Consider the following 23,918-nt stretch of genomic DNA (forward strand, 5'->3'; position numbering starts at 1 on the left):
TAAGGGAATTAAAAAAAATTCACAAGCTTGTCCAATAAAAGTGGCGCACGTTTTGCTCCATTTTCCGAAACCCGTAGCGTTCATTTTTTGGGATCTATGGCTCAGTGGCTGCTTATTTTTTGCGTCTCGAGCTGACGTTTCTAATGGTACAATTTTTGCGCAGATGCTATGTATTGATCGCATGTTATTGCATTTTGCGTAAAACTTGCGGCGACCAAAAACCGTAATTTTGGCGTTTGGAATTTTTTTGCCACTACGCCGTTTACCAATCAGATCAATTGATTTTATATTTTGATAGATCGGACATTTCTGAACTCGGTGATACCAAATATGTATATATTTATTTTTTTTAACCCTTTAATTTTCAATGTGGTGAAAGGGGGGTGATTTGAACTTTTAGGTTTTTTTTTTTATTTTTTAAAATTATTTTTTTTTTTTTTTTTTTTTTTACTAGTTTCCCTAGGGGGCTATAGCGATCAGCAATCTGACCGCTCTGCACTATCTGCTGATCATAGCTACACAGCTGTAAACAGCAGATACGGTCACTTCCTGCTTCACTGGCCTCCGGGACGAGTGAAAACGAAAGTAACTCGTCATAGCTGCAGGCGTCATCACATGACCCTGTGCTACCATGGCAACCACCGAAAGTCACGTGATCACTCATGTGACTTCCGGTGGGGGCGGCGGTAAGTGAAAATCATGACCGCGCGTATATACATCTCGCTGCCAGACTTTGGCAGCAAGATATAAGGGGTTAATGTTACAAGTTGAATGCGATTCCACTCGTAACATGCAGGCACACGTTAGCTGTTGAAAACAACTGATATGTGCGCGGATCGCCGCATCCTGCCCGCGGCAGGGGGGCGGGGATTAACATCACACAATCCATGACGGAAAGATCCGTCAAAGGTCATGAAGGGGTTAATATGGGGCGAATAAATTATTTGTAATAGCATAATGTTTTTCCTATTTTTCATGATGGGCGAGAGTTTTAATAATTTGTGATATATTGGGGACGGTGATTTGCTTCCATTTGGCTGCAATTAAGTTTTTAGAAGTGAGGAAAATCTGAATAATAACGGGTCTGTATATGGGATCTATTTGTTCTAGTTCTAAGGAGAGGAGGGCTTTTTGAGGGGTGAGGGCAATGTTTTAATGACTAATGTGATTAATTTCGATACAGCCGACCAGCGTTCCTTTAGTGCTGGACTACCGCCTATTTATGGACACACTGTACATATACACTTTTTGGTTGTCCTGGAAAACTAAGCTGTCAAAATAAGTGAAATTTCATACACGTGCACAGTAAAAGGAAAACCTTTGTTTCTGTGTAGTTAGTACATAGACGTACATATGTTAATTTGCCAAAGCTGAAATGCTCAGCTTTAAAAATCAACTTCTAACTCCAATAACATGCCATAGCACAAATTCCAACAACCCTACTGTAACACAGATCCTGCATTACCAGACACGCCATTCCCACAATGTCCTCCTGGATCCCTTCTACTTTCTCGACCCAACTGGATGACTTGTGCTAGTGAGTGCCATGCCATGTATCTACTTCAGGGCTGCCATTTACATGGCTCGGACCATCCTCACAGCATGTACACCTAGCAGTAGGGCAGATTTATTTATTCCAGTATAATGGGAACATTTACAACACAGACACAGATATGGTGTTATATTAAAGGGCTCATTTCACCTTTTTTTGGTGATACTCACCAACACAGTTGTCACATAAACTGCAATGTGAGGCACGTGGTGGGCGGAAGATTTTGCAGGTAAAACAATATTTCAGTTTCACCGTTTGTCCATTTATGACAACTTCTTTCGTTCTGGGAGGAGGTCGATATCCACCTGAAGTTGACCCATTTGCAACATCTATGAAAGAGGTAAAGAAAACATCATTGAACGAACAGAATAGAGACATCATCAGTTTATCACTTAAGATATGTGCATGTGATTATTTTTAGACGTAGATATACTCACCCAGTTTTCCAATAGGACGAAGCTTTAAAGCACGCTGGTGTCATTTGGCTAAAGTGTCTTTTTTTAGGTGTTTGGTTTTTGTGCACTTTTAGTGTAGTTTTTTTTTGTTTAAATAAAGTAGAGTGGCTTCTTTAACAGAAATCACCTGACTAATGGTCATTTATTAACAATACAGGTGTTGAGACTGCATAAGCAGCACAATAAGATGTAGATGCACAAATGCCAAATGTGAGATGATCCCTTTTCACAGCACAAGCAGGCGGCTTCAGCTTCCAATGATGACTAACTTGCTTTAGTATGGCATGACAAATGCCGAAAAAGCAGTAATGTTACCACCCCTAGTTTTGTTCTGGCTCTTTATCAAGCTTGAAAAAGACCCAGTTCTATATTAAAGGGATCAAAACATTGTTGCCACCTTCTCTTCAATGGTCACGTCACTTCTTTTAGCGGCTTTATGTCTTTAAAAACATGAAGCAGATAAAAGGGGGGAAAAAAAAAAAAAAAAAAAAAAAAAAGCTGAAATGACTACATAAGCATGGAAGCCTTTTTTACATTGCAATAAATAACATTCATTGTGTTTAGCATTAAGCACTTTTCCAAGCAGGTGACAGCGGGTCCTCACCTGAACAAGATGTAGTGTGCACATACCCTTCGTGCTCCGAAGTGTAGAGTTAGAGGGAATCGGTCACCAGTTTAACCCATCTAAACTATTAATATAAGCATACAGGTTGGAGACTGCTGAAAAAAAAAACAAACCCCAACATACTTGTATGCCTTGTTGTGGATAAATCTTTTATCATGTTATATAAATGAGCTCTTCCAGGCTATGGGGCGGATGCTGCCCAGAAGATAACTTCACCTCCAGAGATCATTTTATATAGAAGGGGCGTTACCGGTGTGAGACAAGTAACTGACAGATGAAATTAACAGACTTCTTTTCGCAACAACATTGCAAAACTGTCTGCCTGTGAGCTGGAGGCTGAAGCTGAGCGGTCCCTGCAGAGGTGTCAGTTATAATGGCACCCAGCTGTGCGAGCACAGAGCGGCCATCACACTGGTAACACCCCTTATAATAATAATAATAATAATAATAATAATAATAATAATAATAAAAAAACTCTGGAGGCGGAGTTATCTTCAAGGCAGCATCCGCCCCATAGCCTAGAAGAGGTAATTTACATAAAGTGCTAAAAGATGTGAGACATACAGGTAGGACTATTTGCAAAATGCTATAACCTGTATGCCTATATTAACATGCAGCATAGGTCAAATGTGGTGACAGATTCCCTTTAATTCGGCCATTTAAAAAACAACCAAAAAGAAAACCTAAACATATTAGCATTTCAGAGAAAAACAGGCTTTTAATAGCTGCCGAGAACAGAATCCCCAATTGACTAGTCCTACAGGCGGGTATCTGACAGCTTCTCCCAGCTCGCTGACTGACAGATAGATCTCTGCCTGTACACGTGTATAGGGGAGAAGCCAGCGGGGACCCGCATGCACGACTAGTCAATAGAGTAGCTCTGTCTCCGGCAGCTATTAAAAAGTATACAGTGGAACCTCACTTAACGAGTAACCCACTTAACGAGAATTTTGCTTAACAAGCAAAGCTTTCTGTAAATTTGTAACCCGCTTTACGAGAAAGCTTTGCTGTACGAGCGAAATCCTCACTGCACATACTTCCGGTTCCGTCCATCCACCGTGCACTGACCCGCACTTGCAGTCCACACAAACACACATGTACGCACAAACACACACGCATAAACAGTATTATGCTCACCTTACCTTCCGTTCCACTGCCGGTCTCATGGTTCTTGTAGTTCCCGGGTACATCGCGACGTCCTCGCGGCGAACTACAAGACCCAGGAGGCCTGCGATGGAACGGAAGGTAAGGTGATCATATAATATAAGATAATATATAGTGTACCTTCCGTTTCATCGCCGGCCTCCTGGGTCCTGTAGTTCGCATCTGCGCTCCAGTCCACGCTGTGTATCAGCATCCATAGCGACGAGGGAGGAACTTCCTGTCACCGCTACTGAAAGGCAGCGCGCTGGCCAATCAAGAGGCAAGCGGCTCTGCCTTTGACGTCAGCGCTCTGGCCGGGAAGTTCCTCCCTCGTCGTTATGGTAACGCAATACACAGCCAGGCCCCGTACCAGAGAACAGCAAGTCCCAGGAGACCAGTGATGGAACGGAAGGTAAGGTGAGCATATAATATGTGCGTGTGTGCTTGTACGCGTTTGTACGTGTGTGGAATGACAGAATAGGGGACCAGGATGGGACATTTCACACGTTGTGGAACGAATCGTCTGCATTGCAATGATTTCCATGGGAAATCTTGCTTTGCTGAACGAGTAACTTGGTTAACAAGCACAGTCCCAGAACGGATTGTTCTAGTTAAGCAAGGTACCACTGTATGTTTCTCTGAAATGCTGCAGGGTTTCAAAGTTAGACATATATGGTGGTGATTGCACATCCAAGGGCTGATGCATGCTGCCCACAGTTTGGGCAACATGTAACATGAACAAGCATTTATATTACGATTTTTTTGTTTTTTCTATTCGTGTGTATATAAGTGGATCTCAAATTAGAATATCATCAAAAAGTTCCTTTATTTCACGAATTGCATATATTAGAGTCATTACAAACAGAGTGATCTATTTCAGGTGTTTATTTCTGTTTGTGTTGAGGATTATGGTTACAGTCAATGAAAACCCAAAAGTTCTCAGAAAATTAGATTATATAAGACCAAATGAAAAAATTATTTTTAACTCAGAAATGTTGGCGCCTACTGAAAAGTCTGTACAGTAAATGCCTCAATACTTGGTCAGGGCTCCTTTTGCATGAATTACTGCATCTATGCGGCGTGGCATGGAGATGATCAGCCTGTGGCATTGCTGAGGTGTTATGGAAACCCAAGTTACTCTGATAGCAGCCTTCAGCTCGTCTGCATTGTTAGGTCTGGTGTTTTATCTTTCTCTTGAGAAGACCTTTAGGTCAGTCGAGTTTGCTGGCCAACCAAGCACAGTGATACTGTGGTTATTAAACCAGGCATTAGTACTTTTGGCAGTGTGGACAGGTGCCAAGTCCTCCTGGAAGATGAAATTTCCATCTCCAAAAAGCTTGTCGGCAGAGGGAAGCATGAAGTGCTCAAAGATTTCCTGGTAGACGGCTGCGCTGACCTTGGTCTTGATAAAACACAATGGACCTACACCAGCAGATGACATGGCCCCCCAAACCATCACTGATTGTGGAGACTTCACACTAGACCTCAAGCAGCTTGGATTGTGGCCTCTCCACTCTTCCTCCAGACTATGGGACCTCGATTTCCAAATGAAACGCAAAATTTACTTTCATCTGAAAACACCTTGGACCACTGAGCAACAATGCAGTTCTTTTGCTCCTTGGCCAGGGAGATGCTTCTGGCGTTGTCCATTGGTCATGAGTGGCTTGACACAAGGAATGTGACAGTTGTATCCCATGTCCTGGATATGTGTGTGTGTGGTGGCACGGACTCCAGCAGCAGTCCACTCCTTGTGAATCTCACCCAAATTTTTGAATGGCCTTTTCTTAACAATCCTATCAAGGCTGCGGTTATCTCAGTTGCTTGTGCACCTTTTTCTACCACAATTTTTCTTTCTACTTAATTTTCCATTAATATGCTTGGATACAGCACTCTGAACGGCCTTCTGGAGTCAGCAGTCTTCCCCATAATTGTGTAGCCTACTGAACCAGACTAAGGGACCATTTTGAACACTTAGGAAACCTTTGCAGGTGTTTTGTGTTTTCAAATTTTCTGACAAACGTTTGGGTTATCATTGGCTATAAGCCATAATCATCAACATTAACAGAAATAAACACTTGAAATAGATCACGGTTTGTAATGACTATATAATGCATTCCACATTTTGTATTGACTTACTGAAAAACTTTTTGATATTAAAATTTATTGAGCTGTGTGAGATATATATATATATATAAAAATTCTGTCTCTCTACCGTATTTTTTGCTTTATAAGACTTTAGAAAGACTATTTCCCCCCGAATGTTGGGGGAAAGTAGGGGGTGCGTCTTATAATCCGAATATACAGATTATATACTGCAGGGCCCAGGGGAGGTGGGGGCAGCTCTGGAGCGGTGCTGGAGGCTGAGGCAGGCTGGTGAAAGCTGCAGGAGGCAGCGGAGGGGATCTCCTGCTCCCGCTCATACAATATGCACTGCCTCTGTCCACCACCGTGGTGCGGTGCACCGCGGTAATAGGCTGGGGGAGCGGCACATATATGTGCCTGCGCCCCCCACCCCCACCCCTTTGATGGCAATTGCCCCCCCATGATAGATATGACCTCCATGCTGCTGCCTGTAGTAAAATAAAAAAATCTTACCTCCTCCAACAAGTCTCCCCGGTCTCCCTGCTGTGCCGCTATGATCAGGCACGCAGAGATGATGTAACTCTGCTGTGCTGATCACAGTGCTTGCACCGAGAACCAGGAAGTGCAGGAGCTCAGCAGCACGGAGTTAGACACCGTGAGGACAGCGCTGGAGAAGGTAAGTAAAGACTTTATTTTACTATGGGTAGCAGCACGGGGGCCATATCAAACACAGGGAGACGTGTGTGCCATCAATGGGGGGGGGGGGGACGGGGACGTGTGCCATCAATGGGGTGGGGGGACGTGTGCCATCAATGGTGGGGGGGGACGTGCGCCATCAATGGGGGGGGACGTGCGCCATCAATGGGGGGGGGGGGACGTGCGCCATCAATGGAGGGGGGGGGGACGTGTGCCATCAATGGAGGGGGGGGGACGTGTGCCATCAATGGAGGGGGGGGGGACGTGTGCCATCAATGGGGGGGGGGACGTGCGCCATCAATGGGGGATGTGCGCCATCACAAGGGGGCTATATTCAATATAAGGGGGCCATATCCAGATTAAAGGGGCTAATTTTAGGATGGGGGGGCTACGAGGGACATATACCCTATATGATCTGTTAGACGGACACTGAAATTAGAAGACTGACCCCATTTAACATTAAAAATTATCTTTTCCTTCACCAAATTTGGGGGTGGGTCTTATAATCAGGTGCGTCTTATAAAGCGAAAAATACGGTCTCTCTCTCTCGTTTGTGTGTATATTTTATAAATATAAAATATCAGAATGTATTCCACATAAAAATAGAAAGTTAGGTGCTAATCTTATATTACCTATTTGTCTTTCCAAATCTGCAGCTTCATCTGGAGTGGCACGTGGAAGAACACCTGGATCACTGAAACTTGTCCTAAGTAACGTCCCCATCACAAAGAAGACAAGGATTCCGCCTATTACAGGAATTGCAGGAGTAATTTTCACGGCTAAATACGGACAACTGCAAAGAAAAACCCGACAGGTAAAGTTACAGGCTTTGTTCAGGTGAACAAAATAGGATTGCCTGGACACATTCTCCCCTGATAGTGTCATTACACGTTTTCTCTTTAGGTTTCCCATGCATTCTAGTCATGTCAATAGGGATCTCACACAGTTTTACAAAATAATCCCAACGGTGCAAGTTTCATTAGCATGCAAATTACTAGGGTAACCATCATCACAGCTGCCAGTCTGGAAAATTCCTGGAAAGTTTTCAAGAATAGGGCATTTATTTCCAATTTTTCTGCATTTATTTTCTAGAATGAGACTTTTTGTGACTGTATTATCACTAAACAAGTAAACAATGAACCTTGCCAATGATTTCATACCAATTTTCTTTGACAAACTGACATTACTTCTATACTTTTATGATTCATTATGGTTTTCCAATGTGCGCATTGAAAAACAAAATAAATTTCCAGCAGCAATAAGCTTTGAAATCCTCCTTTCAATATGGTATATGTGTTCGCACACACATCGCACGGCTCAAAAGTTTTTGGCAGGTTTAGGGAAAAAGATGCTGCAAACATTACTTTCAGAAAGAAAAGGTTAATCGTTTATTTCTATAAATAAAATGAAAAGTGAATGAACAAAAGAGAATTGTGGATGTAGGCAGGTGCAAATCCGGCAGTCTCTTCATGTAATCCCATACAAACTCTATGCCGTGATCAGTGCTCTGTGGGACCAAGTGTTTCCATATCAATGATACAGCTTTTAGCAATTTTTCCATAAATGCCACTTCTGGCCAGACGTCTCTGAACAGTAGATGGTGGTAGCTGGGTCAAGTATTGCTGACAGTTTGGAGCTGATGGCACTGCTAGACATTTTCCAATGTCAATGGGAACAAGCATGACGTGCCACTGCTGCAAGTTTTCTTGGCTGACCATTACGTTTATGGCCCTCAATGTTGCCTTGAAAAGACATTGCAGCACATCTTGAAACCCCAGTGTGATGTGAAATGTTTTGCCTTGGAAAAACCTGATGCAGTGAAGTAACTGCTTTGATCTGTTTCACATCCTCACATGTGTAGCAGAATTTAGCAAGTTCCTCTGCCACTTTCAAGCCTCCTACACCGCTGTTTTTTAATGACTGCATATCAACCTACATATGAACATGATGATCATTATCAACTATTTGGTATAATTCAGGGGTCTCAAAACACTCCGCCTGCATGTGGTCCCTGAGGCTGCTTCTTGCAGCACACAGGCATGTAGACCTGTTAATGATTGCAGCCGGTGTCAGTGCCGCCACAGTCAGCGCTTTAATTCAGATTAATGTATTGCTAGCACTGCGCAGAGAAGCTGTGTACCACAGGGATGGGCAGAGGGATGGGCAAATTACTACCAAGATGGGGACAGGGATGGGTACATTACTACCAAGATGGGGACTATACAATTACTTTGACATTATTAAAATCTGTCTCATATATCTCTATCTATAGATATAACTCTCTTTCTATAACCCTCTCTTTAAGCAGAGCAACTAAAAGTACACATTTGTTATTTATACATAAGTAACAACTCAAGCTATAAAACCATATGAATGCTTTTTTTTTTTTAAAGTGATCCAAAACTTACAGAATTAAAAACATGGCATCACTAAAAACGTCACTTTGTCCTTCAAAAAATATGCCCCCTCCAAATAAAGTTTTGACGTGCGGCCCATATACAAAGCAGAGTTTGAGTCCCCTGGTATACGGTAAGTGGTTGCCAATAAACCTGACTTTGTCCAGGTATACCTAGAAGAAGTGATGCTATATTGAATGCAATGGGTCGTCATTTGATTTTAGATTTCTCTTTTGTTGATCCACTGTTTATTTTGTCAAGTGATAAAATTAGAGTACAAACACTTTGGAAGACTGTCGATACAATTTACAAAATTTATTACATAAACGTACATTCGCTATGTAATACTCTATGTAAAGTAGTAGTTTTTATTTGTAACAAATAAACTTTACTAAATATAACATGGCTAACCCATTTTGATTCTGCATTAGTTTCCATCCCATATGTTTTCCTCACGGACATAGTATTTCATTACGATCATTAGAAACCATAAAAACACTCATTTAATGTTTCAGCATGCATCAAACACTGGCAGTACCGGAACAATTGACTGCAAATGCTAAAGATACATAATGCTTAGTACTTTATGTAAGTCACTCAAATTATTTAAGGAGATATTGTTCCATATTTGGATATTACAAAATTCGTTGCTCCCAAATGGTGACCACATCTGAAAAGGAAACCTGTCACCAGATTTTTCCCCTATAAGCTGCGGCCACCACTTATATACTTATATGCTCTTATATACAGCATGCCAGAATACAGTATAAAAGTGCTCAGGCCGAACTGTATAACATAAAAAAGACAAAACCGCTTTTATTATACTCACCTGCGGGGCGGTCCAGTCCAATGGGCGTAGCCGGTTCCGGTCCGGCGACTCCTATCTGCTCGCGATCACCGTCCTCCTTCCCTGCTACATGTGGATGACACACCCCATCCAGAGTGCGCCATTGCTCTCCTGCACATGCGCACTTCACTCTGCCCTGCTGAGAACAGATCAAAATATTGTAGTGGGAATGCGCGGGCAGTCTTACTTTTCCCTGTGCCTGCGCATTATAGTACTTGCATTGGCAAGTACTGTCCTATATACTCAGCCATACGTAGCATGCTGCGATTTTTTCCCTCAGGCAGATTACAGCTGAGGAAAAACAAATTGTAGATCAGCACTGACTCAGTGAACAACATTAGTCCGAGTGTAAGGACATTTTTTCTCACATTACACTCATTTACAAGTGAGAGTGAGCCCTTAAATCAAATACTCTACAGAGCTGGCCTTCATGGAAAAGTAGTAAGACAACAGCGATTGTTGAAAGCAAGTTATAAGAAGACCTATTTGCAGTTTTCCAAACGACATGTAGTGGACACAGCTAGTATTTGCAAGAAATTGCTCTGATCAGATGAGACCAAAGTAGAACATTTAAGGCTAAAAAAAAGGTTATGTGTGGCAGAAAACTAGCACTGCACATCACCCTGAAAACACTATCCTCACTATCAAACATGGTGGTGGCATCATCATGTTGTGGGGACGCTTTTCTTCAGCAGCGACAGTGCAGGTGGATGGAGTTAGATACAGCGCAATCGTAGAGAAAAACCTGATAGAGGATGCAAAAGACTTGGAGGGTGAACCTTATGCAGCAGTCTCAACAGGAAAACAACCTCAAGCATACTGCCAGAGCTACAATGGAATGGTTTAGATCAGGGATCCTCAACTCCAGTCCTCAAGACCCACCAACAGATCATGTTTTCAAGTTTTCCTCAATATTAGACAGGGAATAATTCCATCACCTGTGCAACTTTAAGGAAATCCTGAACACTTGATTGAGGAAAACCTAAAAACATGATTTGTTGGTGGGTCTTGAGGACTGGAGTTGAGAAACACTGGTTTAGATCAAAGAATATATGAAATGCCCAAAATACAGACTAAAATCCCAAAATGAACCTGTGGTAAGACTTAGAGATTGCTGTTCACAGACGACTGCATCCAATTTCCTTGAACTAGAGTCATTTTTCAAAGAAGAATGGGCAAAAATTTCAGCCTCTCGATGTGCAAAGCTGGAATTGGCATACCCGAAAAGACTTTCAGCAGTAATTGCAGCAAAAGGTGGTTCTATAAAAGTATTGACTCAGGGGTCTGAATACAAATGCACTTCAGAATTTTTAGATTTATATTTATAAAATATTTAGAAAACCATGCAACCTTTCCTATACACTTCAAATACTTGCTACTCAGTGTTGGTATATCACATAAAACCCCAATAGAATACATTTAAGATTGTGAGTGGGAAAAAAAAAAAAAAATGTGTAAGGCAATGTGAACACTGAGTATTTAGTGAGTTTCTTACCTCACTATTTGTAAGTAGTGATGGGTGGACTCGCAGATACCCAGGTTAATCACCCACCCAAAAGAAAAAAAAAAAAAAAAATGGAGGGCGCAGATATCTGGCCGCACACCGTTCCCCATATAAGTCTATGGGGACAAGAATCCAGCACTTAAAAATGGTGTCAGAAAGGATAGGGGGATTTGAGCAGACGTGTTACACTTATCTAGCCTCCGCATGGTTCCAATGCTACTTTCAGGGTCGCTCATTATGCCACATACATATGCACCGCTTCCCCCACCCACTGGAAGCCCCTGCACCCCTGACCGATGGCAGTCAGGCACGCTGTGACACAGGGTGGGGGCACGTCTGACGCCACGCCAACCAGAGGTGGGTGTGTGTGTGTGTGTGTAGCATCTCTTGCTGTACAAATAAACATTAAAAAATTGCTCCCTTTACTAATCTGTAAGTGAAAAAAAATTAGACTAAAGTCCTTTATTTGGAATTAAGAAAAAAAAAAACAAAAAAAAAAACACAACAACAACAACAAACCCCACCCCCCTTCCTTCCTTTATTACTCCCAAAACACCCAGGTTCGACAATCCACATGAGGTCCCATGACTATTTCAGCTCTGCTACATCTGAAGTGACAGTCAGACATGACCGCCCAATGTGAGCTTCAGGCACTACCTATCCTCTGTGTGCAAAAAAACAAAGATTTTCAACTTACCTATAGCGGGTGCATCAGGGCTTGGGAGTGGTGCACAGATTCTTCCAGACAGGCCAGGTCCGGTGTGGCAAACAAGCAAGAGAGGAAAAAGGAGTAGATCCAGCACCAAACATGTATAGATAAAATAAACTTTTATTCAATTATTGTTAAAATGAAATAAAAAAAAGGCATTACATATTAAAAAACTGCAGGCATAGAAATACCTGATGCGTTTTGGACAATTTAAAAAAAAAAAAAAAAAAAAAAAAAAACACAAACCTTCCTTACTCATAGGTGGGCACATGTTGGCAGTCTGTACACTTACATACTCCTTTTCCTCTCTCCTACCTGACTACCTGTCCTCCACCTGTGATCATAAGTAACCTCACTTGAGGTCAGGTTACCTGCAATCAGAAGTGGAGAAGCGTGGGAACCCCCATCCACCTGTGACTGTAAATAACCTGAGTGACGTCGCTGCTCATCTTGCAGCTCAGTCTCTACCTGAAGCACACAGCGGGCGGTCATGGTCTATGGTAGCGTGCTGTCACGTCAGATGTAGCACAGCTGGAAGCATCGTGGGACCTCGTGTGGATTACGTCTGACATTTTTGTAATAAAAAAAAAAAAAAAAAGGGGGGCTGAAAGTGTTTTTTTTTTTCTTTCAAATAAAGGATTTATTTTCACTTACAGATTAGTAATGGGGAAAGGTAGGGTGTCAAAGATGCCTCCCATGACTAATCTAGGGTTTAGTGACTGCTGTGAGCTGTTCTTAACCCTTTATTATCTCCTGATTGCCACCGAACCAGTGCAATCAGGATGATCCAAGTTCCGGGATATTCATATCTAATGGATGCCGTATGCTTTATCTGTGCTAAGTATAATACGGGTGGACACTTTGCGGATTTTTAAATTTATTTTTACATCAATCTAGACGCAGACACAACGCCTCTTATCGGTTTCAGTCAGGCATGCTGTCACACAAGCTGAGGGCGCTATCTGACTGCAACCAGAGACGTGGAGACTGCTGGTGGGCGGGGAAGAAGTTAATATGTATGAAGGATAATGAGCAGCCCCGGAAGCAGAGTTACAGCCGCACGGAGACCGGTAAGTATAAAGCACTTGCTTTATTCTTATTTTGTTTGATTTTTGTTTTAATTACCCGGGTGGCCGGACCCAGATAGTTAACCGGGGTTCCCTGAGAGCTCTGGGCCCATAGTCATTGCTTGGGTTCTTTTGAACCAGCGTGGATCCGGACTTTTACAGTCCGGGTCCGCCCATCACTATTTGTAAGCCAAAACCAGTGCTTGAACTATCAGAGGGAAAAAATAAATAAATAAGTGTGTGCGCACAAATAATTAAACTCCATATAAGAGGGGCTGCTGATAAGTCTTTGGCTTTACCCAGAAAGAAACGAGATAGGATGATGAAACTTTACATTATTCCACATACTCTCCACTGATGTTAACACACGTCTGACATCGGTATTCCAAGTTCTGTAAGCCTAATGAAAAGGATTTTGGTTGTGCCTCAAACTAGGCATTCGTAGCAGCCATGGTATCAGAAATTGTGTGAATTTGATACCCTTGAGGTGTTTCTTCAAATCTGGAAACCGATGATTGACGGAGGGAGCTAGATCTGGTGAATAAGGTGGGTGGTCAACTAGCTGGAAGCCCAGCTCTGCCAGTTTTCCTGTGGTTGCTTGTGCAGTTTGAGCGGTGTTCTCTTGCAGGAACAAGATCTTTGGACAACTTGCCACGCCTTTTGGCCTTCAGAGCTGCCTTCAATTGGTCCAAAAGTTCAATGTAATACCTTGCGTTAATGGTGGAACCCTTTTGAAAGTAGTCCACTAGCAGCAAACCCTCCTTATCCCAGGACACAGATACCATCACCTTAGTGGCTAATTTTTGCACCACTGTGCCTCCACCACTCTTGACTGCTCCTTGTTTTCAGGGACATACAAATAAATCCATCTCTCATCCATGGTGACCAGTCGATCCAGAAAGTTCTTATCAGTCTGGAAACGCTGACAAATGGCTCGGGAAGTTTTCACTCACATGCTTGTCTGATCTGTTGCCAAACATTTGGGGTCCCACTTTGCAGATAGCTTCTTCATGTCCAAATGTTCATGAATAAGGACACAAACACGTTCACAGGAAATCCCCACGAAGTCTATTGCTTTAGCGGAAATTTATTGATTCTCCAGTATGAGGTTGTGCACAGCATCGACGATCTCCAGAACAACCACTCTCGGTTGTCCAGGACGTTCCTCATCATTGGTGCTGAAGTGGCCCATTTTAAATTTGGCAACCCAGTTCTTAACTGTGGAATATGAAGGGCATTGATCCCCCAATGTCTGCGACATATCACCATGAATATCCTACGTGGACATTCCTTGCAAAAACAAGAATTTTATTACTCCTCTGATCTCAGTTGCTGTGAATATCGCATTAGACTAAGCCATTTTGTTTTCCCGCGTGCATAGAACACTGATGCCATAAGCAACAAACAAAATTTTGAAAACATATTAGACAAGTCTTTCATGTGATATAACATTTCGTTACCATAGAAACAAAAAGATCACAAAGCCAAAGACTTAGCAGCAGCCCCTCGTATGTTGTTTACAGAACCCTTTGGTGTGCAGACATTTTAGTTTTCATTGTGTATACATTCTTGGAGGTAGGCATAAACAATAAGGGTAGGTTTACAGGTCATAAGTTTTTGTATGACAAATGTGTATTTACAAAGTATACATGACAAAAATCCATGATTGACAGATTTCTGCCATGGATGTGCAACTGATCTGCACGAAGATAAACCCCATTCAATAAAAGCTAATCCCTAGCTTTTACAAGTAGAAACCACAAGAATAAACATGCTAATCCTTTTCATGCATGTGTTTTTGTGATGAATGGGTGCTCACAGTGTGACCAACAGTTTCATTTTTGCATGGACTTTGAAGATTTTGGTCATTGCAAACTATGCAAGAAAATAAAATAATTTCATATAAGCCATTTGTTATTGTCCTGTCTACAGAACATGCAAGTAATCGGTTACTTCACTCTTGAAGGGAAAGTCAGCAAAGGATCATTAATGGAAGATAAATGCTTAAAATATATGCCCCACTCCCAAAATAAGCCCTAGTTGCGGTTCCATAAGGAAGTGTCCAGGCAGCTAAAAAGTTAAAGAACACTATTAAAAGCAGACACCCCAAAAGAAACCAGATAGCGAGAAAAGTGTGGTATTGCTGTAATTATACTGACCCAAACAAAAGCAGTCTTAACCCCTTAACGACCGCCGATACGCCTTTTAACGGCGACAAATTAGGGTACTTCTTCCGATCCGCCGCTTTTTAACGGCGGTCGGAATAAAGGGTCTAGCGCCCCCCAGAGTCAGAAAATTTCCGGAGTCTCAGCTGCCAGAGGTAGCTGAGACCCTAGAGATCATGATTCTGGCCGGTTTTTCCGGTCCCCGCTCACCTGATGACCGGTATACACCGTATACCGATAATCAGGTTACAGTAAATGAACGCGAAGGTAAAAAAACATTTATCTCCCATCTGGCATAAACAAACATGTCAGATGGGAGATAAATCTCATCCCCCGGTCCTCTCCGGTCCCCCGGTGTCGCCAAAGTGTCCCCCCACCCCCCCTTCCTCCTGAAAATCCAACATGGCGCCACACATACCGGCGCGCACAGCAGCGCGCCGGCCGCATTTCCCCCTTTCCTATGGTTTCTGTCGCATGTGCTATGACACATACGACAGAAACCTTCTCCCCAGGCCCTGCCAGGTCACCCCCTATTCCCACCCGTGTTCCCCGTACCTGTCAGCTCTGATCCCCCACGGCCCCCTCCTCCTTCACAGCAGACGCCGGTCACACTGCAGAGCGCGGCTGTCAGCTTCCTGTGTCTGACTCACGCTGGCTGCTGCTGCACGGAGTCTGCAGCTGTGACCCGGGGAGAGTGGGTGCAAATTCTTTGCACCCACTCTCCTCAAATGGAGGGTCTGCACTCCTAGAAAATGGGGGATACGTTCCCTGAACGTGCCCCCCATATTCTAGAAGGTCAAGAATCGCCGCGGGACTTTCACAATGGATTACAGCAGGGACCCGTTTTTTTTTTTTTTTTCAATAAATTGGCCAAAGAGGGCGTCTTTGGGGAGTGTTTTTTCAAATACATTTTTTTTGTTGTCAATTTTTTTTTATTACTGTCAATTAGTTATGTCTGGTATCAAATAGACGCAGTGACATCACTAATTGCTGGGCTTGATGCCAGGTGACATTACACATCTGGTATCAACCCCATTTATTACCCAGTTTGCCAGCGCACCAGGGCGCGGGATGAGCTGAGGCGAAGCGCCAGGATTGGCGCATCTAATGGATGCGCCACTTCTGGGGCAGTTGCGGCCTGCTATTTTTAGGCTGGGAAGAGTCCAATAACCATGGCTCTTCCCACCCTGAGAATACCAGACCCTAGCTGTCAGCTTCACCTTGGCTGGTGATCTAATTTGGGGGGACCCTATGTTTTTTTTTTTTTAATTATTTATTTATTTATAAATAATTAAAAAAAAAACAAAACAGCTTGGGGAGCCCTCCAAATTGATCACCAGCCAAGGTGAAGCTGTCAGCTGTGGTTTGCAGGCTACAAAAATAGGGGGGACCCCACGTCATTTATTTTAATTATTTTTTTTCTTTTTGGGCTAAATACAAGGCTAGGCACCCTTTAGTGCCACATGAAAGGCACTAAAGGACGCCAGCTTAGAATATGCAGGGGGTGGGACGTTATATATGTTTGACATTATCCATTCATCCATTGTAGCATTTTAGGCTGTGTGCCCACAATCAGGGTTTGCAGCGTTTTGGGCGCAGAGTGTTTTCCCTGCGTCCATAACACTGTGTTGTGCAGTAGAAGCACAGTGGAAGGATTTTTAGAAATCCCATGCACACTGTGCTTCTCTTCTCCGCAGCATAAACAGACCTGCGGTGCAGCTTCCCGAGCCTCAGCATGTCAATTTATGCTGCGGAGACAAGAGTGCTCTCTGCACGTAGAATAGAGCTAAAGTCCACAGCAGCCTGAACCCAAATCGTGGGCATGGGCAGCTGCGTTCTCCCATGGACAACGCTCACATCTCTGCAGGAAGGCTGGCACTGTGTACTAGACGCCGTGTCGCTGGATCATGGCCACATAGCCTTAGGCTATGTGCGCACGTTGCGTACTAGCCCGGCAGAAATTTCAAGTGCGCTTCAAATCGCTAAAGAAAATGTCCGTAGAGAAAAAAAAAAAAAGCCGATTCCATGCGCTCTGCCTGCAGCTCCTGCCATAGACAGAGCAGGAGCTGCCGGTAAAGCGCACGAAGAAGTGACATGTCACTTCTTAGAACGCAGCGCTTCGGGCAGCAGCCGAAGCGCTGCGCTCCAAGACGCCACGTGCGCACGGCCCCCTGCACAATCTCCATAGACTGTGCAGGGGACGCAGGACGCATGCAGTTATGCTGCGCTACAAAGCGCAGCGTAACTGCATGCATTTACGCAACGTGCGCATATAGCCTAACAGTGAGAAATTTGTTGCACAGCAACATTTTTGTGAAGTACCTGTGGATTCAAAATGCTTACTATACTCCTGAATAAAATCCTTGAGGGGTCCAGTTTCCAAAATGGAGTCACTTGTGGGGGGTTTCTAATGTATAGGTACCCAAGAGGCCCTGCTAATGTGACAGGGTGCGCGCAATTTATTTCAACTTTTCCAAAATTCAAATGGTGCTCCTTCCATTCCAAGCCCTCCCATTAATCTAAACAGAGGTTTTTGGCCACATGTGGGGTATCCCTGCGCTTACAAGAAATTGGATAACAACCTGTGGGGTCCACGATTTGTTGATGCCTCTTGAAAAAGTGAGGAATGTGATGCTAAAGAAACATTTTTGTGAAAAAAATGAAAATTTTCAATATGGCAACCTAAGCTTATCAAATTCTGTGAAGTATTCGTGGATTCAAAATGCTCAATATACACCTAGATAAAAGCCTTGAAGTGTCTTGTTTCCAGAATGGGGTCACTTGTGGGGGACCTCCACTGTTTAGGCACTTTAGGGGCTTTCCAAATGCGACATAGCGTCCACTAATTATTCCAGCCAAATGTTCAGTCAAATGGCACTTTTTCCCTTCCGAGCCCTGCTGTGCACCCAAACAGTTGATTTCCACCACACATAAAGGTATCAGCATACTCAGGAGAAATTGCACAATAAATTTTATGCTCCTTTTTTTTCCTTTTACTCTTGTTAAAAAAAAAGCTATGTGGTTGAAGTAACAATTTTGTGGTAAAAATGTATTTTTTTTATTTTCACAGCTCAACATTATAAACTTCTGTGAAGCACCTGGGGGTTCAGGGTACTCGCCAAACATCTAGATAAATTCCTTGAGGGGTCTATTTTCCAGAATGGGGTCACTTGTGGGGGACCTCCACTGCTTAGGCACCTCAGGGGCTCTCCTAATGCAACATGGTGTCCGCTATTGATTCCAGCCAATTTTGCAGTCAAATTGCACTCCTTCCCTTCCAAGACCTGCCGTGTGCCCAAACAGTTGATTTCCACCACATATAAGATATCACCAAACTCAGGAGAAATTGCACAATAAATTTCATGGTGATTTTTTTCCTGTTACCCTTGTGAAAAAAAAGCTACCTGGTTGAAGTAACAATTTTGTGGTAAAATTTAATTTTTTTATTTTCATGGCTCAACATTATACACTTCTGTGAAGCACCTGGGGGTTCAGGGTACTCACCAAACATCTAGATAAATTCCTTGAGAGGCCTAGTTTCCAATATGGGGTCACTTCTGGTGTTTTTTTGCTGTTTACGTACCTTAGGGGTCCTCCAAATGCGACATGGTGCCCGCAATCTTTTTCAGCCAAATTTCCTTTCCAAAATTCAAAATATTGCTCCTTTCGTTCCAAGCCCTCCCATTTGTCCATACAAAGGTTTCAGACCACATGTGAGGTATCACCGCGCTCATAAAAAAGTGGGTAACAAACATTTGGGTCAAATTTTTGGAATTACCTCTTGAAAAAGTGAGAGAATTGATGCTAAAGCAACATTTTTGAGAAAAAAAAATGACAATTTTCAATATGACAACGTAACGTTATCAAAATCTGTGAAGTACCTGTGAGTCCAAAATGCTCACTATACCTCTCGATAGAAGCCTTAAGGGGTCTAGTTTCCAAAATGGGGTCACTTGAGGGGGGTTCCTGCTGTTTAGGTACCTTAGGGGATCTGTAAATGCAACATGGTGCCCGCAATCTGTTTCAGCCAACTTTGCTTTCCAAAATTCAAATATTGCTCCTTTCATTCCAAGCCCTCCCATTTACCCAAACAGAGGTTTCTGACCACATGTGGGGTATCGGCGCGCTCATAAGAAAGTGGGTAACAAAGTGTGAGGTCCAATTTTTGGTGTTACCTCTTGAAAAAGTAAGAAAATTAGTGCTAAAGCAACATTTTTAGGTAAAATGTTAATTTTTATTTTTTTTCATTCCACATTACTTTAGTTCCTGTGAAGCACCTGAAGGGTTAATAAACTTCTTGGATGTGGCTTTGAGTACCTTGAGGGGTGCAGGTTTTAGAATTGTGTCACTTTTGGGTATTTTCTGTCACCTAGGCCTCTTAAAGTCACTTCAAATGGGATGTGGTCCCTAAAAAAATGGTTTTGTAAATTTTGTTAAAAAAAATGGGAAAATTGCTGATGAACTTTGAACCCTTCTAACTTCCTAACCCCAAAAAATGTGGTTTCAAAAATTGCGCTGATCTAAAGTAGACAAGTGGGAAATGTTGTTATTTATTAACTATTTTGTGTGACATAACTCTGGTTTATGGGCATAAAAATTAAAAGTTTGAAAATTGCAAAATTTTTAATTTTTGTCAAATGTCAGATTTTTTCACAAATAAAATAAAAAAATATCATCCTAAATTTACCTCTAACACGAAGCCCAATATGTCACGAAAAAACAAACTCAGAATCACCAGGATCCATTGAAGCGTTCCAGAGTTATAACCTTATAAAGTGACACTGGTCAAAATTGCAAAAAATGGCCTGGCCATTAAGTACAAAACTGGCTTCGTCCTTAAGGGGTTAACACTTCTCACAAACTGTGAACATAATTAAAAAAAAAAAAAAATAATTCTGAACTGCTCGTTTTTGTTTATGCTGCATCCCACAAATCGGAATTGAAAGTAAGCAAAAATTATTTTTTTTTAACTTTTGATTGTGTGGTAGCAGATTTATAATTTTTGTTATGTTTGGCAATCGCTGCAATCACACTGAACCAAAATAATAAAGCAGTCTAACCACTTACATCTCACTGAATGGCGGAAAAAGAATAAAAATTTTTGAGCTGCTGTTGATTTGTTCATTCTGCTTCCCGAAGATCGTAGTACTGCTCGGATCACATTTATCCTGCGCTCTACACTCGGAGTTTTTCCGTTTTACAGGACGCACCAGATTATAAGACACACCCCAAACTTAAAGATACAAAAAGGTAAAAAAAATAATAATGGTGTCTGTTTATATTCCGGTGTTGTCATACCGGAGGGGGTTGGCAGCGGTGGTGGAGTGGAGTCACAGGAGGCAAGGGCTGTGCTAGTGGGGTCGGTCCTGGCAGCGGTGGGGTCGGTCCTGGCAGCGGAAGCTGCAGTGGCTGTGTGGAGCAGGTCTATGTGGCAGGTGTCCCAGATGCTCTGTCGGCGGTCCGGGCTTCAAAGAAATGGCGCTCAGAGTGGCGCATGCGTAGATTGAGCTCTCAGCCAAGAGCTCCATTTCCGCAAGCACTGACTCCGGGCGCCATCATTTGAACCCAGAGTATCTGGGATACCCGCCGCACTGGCCTGCTCCATACAGCCACCACAACCTGCATGGAGAGGCAGCCCGCCGCCTGCCCGCACGGAAAGGCAGCCTGCACAGAGCCATCCGCCCAAATTCTCCACCCGGTAAGGCTGGTTTCACACTACGTTTACTTAACATCCGTCCATAACGTTTTTTTAACGCAGAAACGGATCCAGTGCAAATGCGTTTTCATCTCAATGCATTTGCAATGGACTCGCGTTAACATGCGTTCACCTGCGTTTGCGTGCGTTATAGTGAGGATCCAGCAACTTGCAGTTTTTTTAACATCTTTCAAAAACGCTACTTGTAGCGTTTTTGAGCTGCGTCCAACTTCTGCAAATTGCTGGATCCTGACTAAACAGCACGCAAACGCAGGTGAACGCTGGCGTGCTGATAGGCAGGATCCTGCTTGCTCTACTGAGCATGCCCAGAAGCCAGCCTCCGTGATCAGTCTCTCTCCTCCCTCTGTCTCTCCCCCTCTCTCTCTCCTCCCTCTCTCCCCCTCCCTCTCCTCCCTCTCTCTCTCCCCCTCCCTCTCCTGTCTCTCTCTCCCACCTGAGAGCTGCGGACACTCGTAACCAAGGTAAATATCGGGTAACCACTTATCTTAGTTACCCGATGTTTACGTTGGTAACGTGTGCAGGCGGCCCGGCTCCTAGCAGCTGCAGACGCTTGTAACCAAAGTAAATACCCGATGTTTACCTTGGTTACAGCCTCGCAGCTGTTAGATGCCGGCTCCCAGTCTGGCACATTCAGTTCCCCTCACTCCCGATCACATGACTCCAATGCCCGCCCCTAAACATCCAGTGACAGGATCCTGCAAAATAAGACATGCGTTTGCATGCGTTTTTTGCTGTAAAAGCAGGATCCGCTTTTGCAGCAAAAAAACGTTATGGACGGATGTTAAATAAACGTAGTGTGAAACCAGCCTAAGCAATATTTGGATTTTAATATGCACCCCTCACTTTACTCACAAATTTTTGGGAGGAAATGTGCGTCTTATAATATGAAAAATTTGGTAAATCTCTGAAATACGTGATTCAGACGGAACCCCTCATGGAAAATTCCCTAAAATGAGGCAGTTGGAAACACTTTGGGTTCTCTCTGCCATATGATTTGGCAGTCTTCGTCTTTTTAGGTGCGCAGTCGACCACCTCTTGTGGGCATCTTAAAAGCTGGACACCGCTAAACAAAAGTTTTAAGGGTTCTATCTGAATCACGCATTTTATATATTTAGGCTATGTCCGCACACTGCATTTTTATGGTGACCACAAAAATGCACCCTGTAGCAAAAACAAAACAAAATAAGGGTGGAAACACATCTATGCGAGTAAAATCGGTCCGACTGGGCTGAAAAATACTCGGCTGATTTTAGTTCACGTTAGGTGCGAGTGCAACGCAAGTGCGATGCTTTTTGCTCGCGTGTGTTTTGCGATTGCGATGCTAGTTTCATGCAACATCTTAATTAGATAAAAGCTATTACACATGTGTCATTTAATTAACCTATGGGAATGTGCTGTCACATTCATCTAATGTGCGAAGTTACTGCCACACTCGCAAATGTGAACGGTGGTGCGCGTGTGTGATGCTACTTTTAATCCCCTTCCATAGGAAATCATTGGGACAAATGGTGCGAGAAACTCGCAAAAAAGCAGCATGCTGCGATTTTTTTCTCGGTCCGATTTGGACTGAGAAAAAAAAATCGCAGATGAGAGCTGAATCATTGACCAACATGTGGTGTCCGATTTCAATGCGAGTTTTTCTCGCATTGCTCTACTGCGAGAAACTCGCAAGTGAGAAGCAGCCCTTAGGCCAGAATCACACTTGCTAGTGCCTCGCGTGTAACTCGCGTGAGTCTCTCATGGTAGAACCCGGCATGGCCGCACACTCTCCTGACAGGAGCGGGTCGGTTGCATGTATCTCTATGCAGCTCAGACGCTCCTGTATGCATAGTGTGCGGCCATACCGGGTTCTACCATGAGAGACTCACGCGAGTTACACGCGAGGCACTAGCAAGTGTGATTCTGGCCTAACACAAAAACTTGCATCAAAAACCCAGATGCAAGAGCTCAGTGTAGAGCACCGGATGTGAACGGAGCTAAAATGTTCTGTACCCAAAATACCACCAATAAAAGCTTCTACTCAACCCACTCAGGTTTCCTCTTTTAAGAGAAATAAGGGGTTTCCATGTTACTGGTAACACAAAGGCAAGGGAAAGTGCTATGGTTCATGGGCCCCAAAAAGAAGTCCAGCAAAATCTGCACTCCTAAATCAAAATGCCCTCCTCCCTTCTAAGCTCCGTAGTGTGCTTAAACCACAGGTAGTATCCATGTTTGTTATTTCTGTAGTGAGTAGAGTCCGCTGAATTTACTGGGTGCAGGCCACCAGAAGCTCAAGCTGGGCACAATAATGTACTGGGTACTACCAATGCCAGACTTCCATTTTCTCTCTCCAACATTCATTGCCACTTGTCTCTGGGAAAACACCCATGGAGTCAAAATCACCACTACACCTCTAGATAAATTCCCAGAGGGGTGCAATTTTCAGATTGGGGTCACTTGAGTGTGGTTTCTGCTCTTCTGTCTTTTATGGGCTCTGTAAAAGGCGGCCGCAAACTGTTCTAGGAAACTGAGCTCCAAAGTCAAACAGCGCTCCTTTTTCACGATTCTCGCCATCTGGTCATACGGTACTGTAAAGTAACATATGGGGCAGTGTCACACTCACGAGAAATTGTGTAATAATTATCCAATCTATTTTACCCTTGTGAAAATGTAAAACCTAAGGCTAGAGCAACATTTTTCTGAAACATGAGATTTCAGATATGCCCACTGCACCGCTAGAGAAGATCAATAAGAGGCGATTTGTAAAATGAGGTCACTATGGGGAGGTTGTTCTGATACCTCAGGGGGCTCTACCAATGTGACATGGCACCCGCAAAGCATAGCAGCTAAATATTAGCTTTGATGCGGTGCTCCTTCCCTTCTTTGCTATTCACTGTGCCTAAAAAGAAGTTTCTGACCACCTATGGGGTATATGGGGTACTCCAAAATCGTAAAAGAAAAAAAAAAAAAGTTTGCTTAATT

At 43.2% G+C, this 23,918-nt stretch overlaps 1 protein-coding gene across 5 annotated transcripts in view; it reads right to left on the reverse strand.

Annotated features, from left to right (window-relative positions):
* ZDHHC14 (zDHHC palmitoyltransferase 14) overlaps nucleotides 1-23,918 on the reverse strand; it is a 169,545-nt gene that overhangs the window by 75,906 nt on the left and 69,721 nt on the right. For all 5 annotated transcript variants that reach the window (XM_075339657.1, XM_075339656.1, XM_075339655.1 and 2 more), the window contains 2 exons: nucleotides 7,186-7,346; nucleotides 1,723-1,881 (listed from right to left, as the gene is read on the reverse strand). In XM_075339657.1, the coding sequence (XP_075195772.1) occupies nucleotides 1,723-1,881; nucleotides 7,186-7,346 (320 nt within the window). The remainder of the gene's footprint in view (nucleotides 1-1,722; nucleotides 1,882-7,185; nucleotides 7,347-23,918) is intronic.

The sequence above is a fragment of the Anomaloglossus baeobatrachus genome, chromosome 3 (assembly GCF_048569485.1).
Source record: "Anomaloglossus baeobatrachus isolate aAnoBae1 chromosome 3, aAnoBae1.hap1, whole genome shotgun sequence".
Classification (NCBI taxonomy): domain Eukaryota; kingdom Metazoa; phylum Chordata; class Amphibia; order Anura; family Aromobatidae; genus Anomaloglossus; species Anomaloglossus baeobatrachus.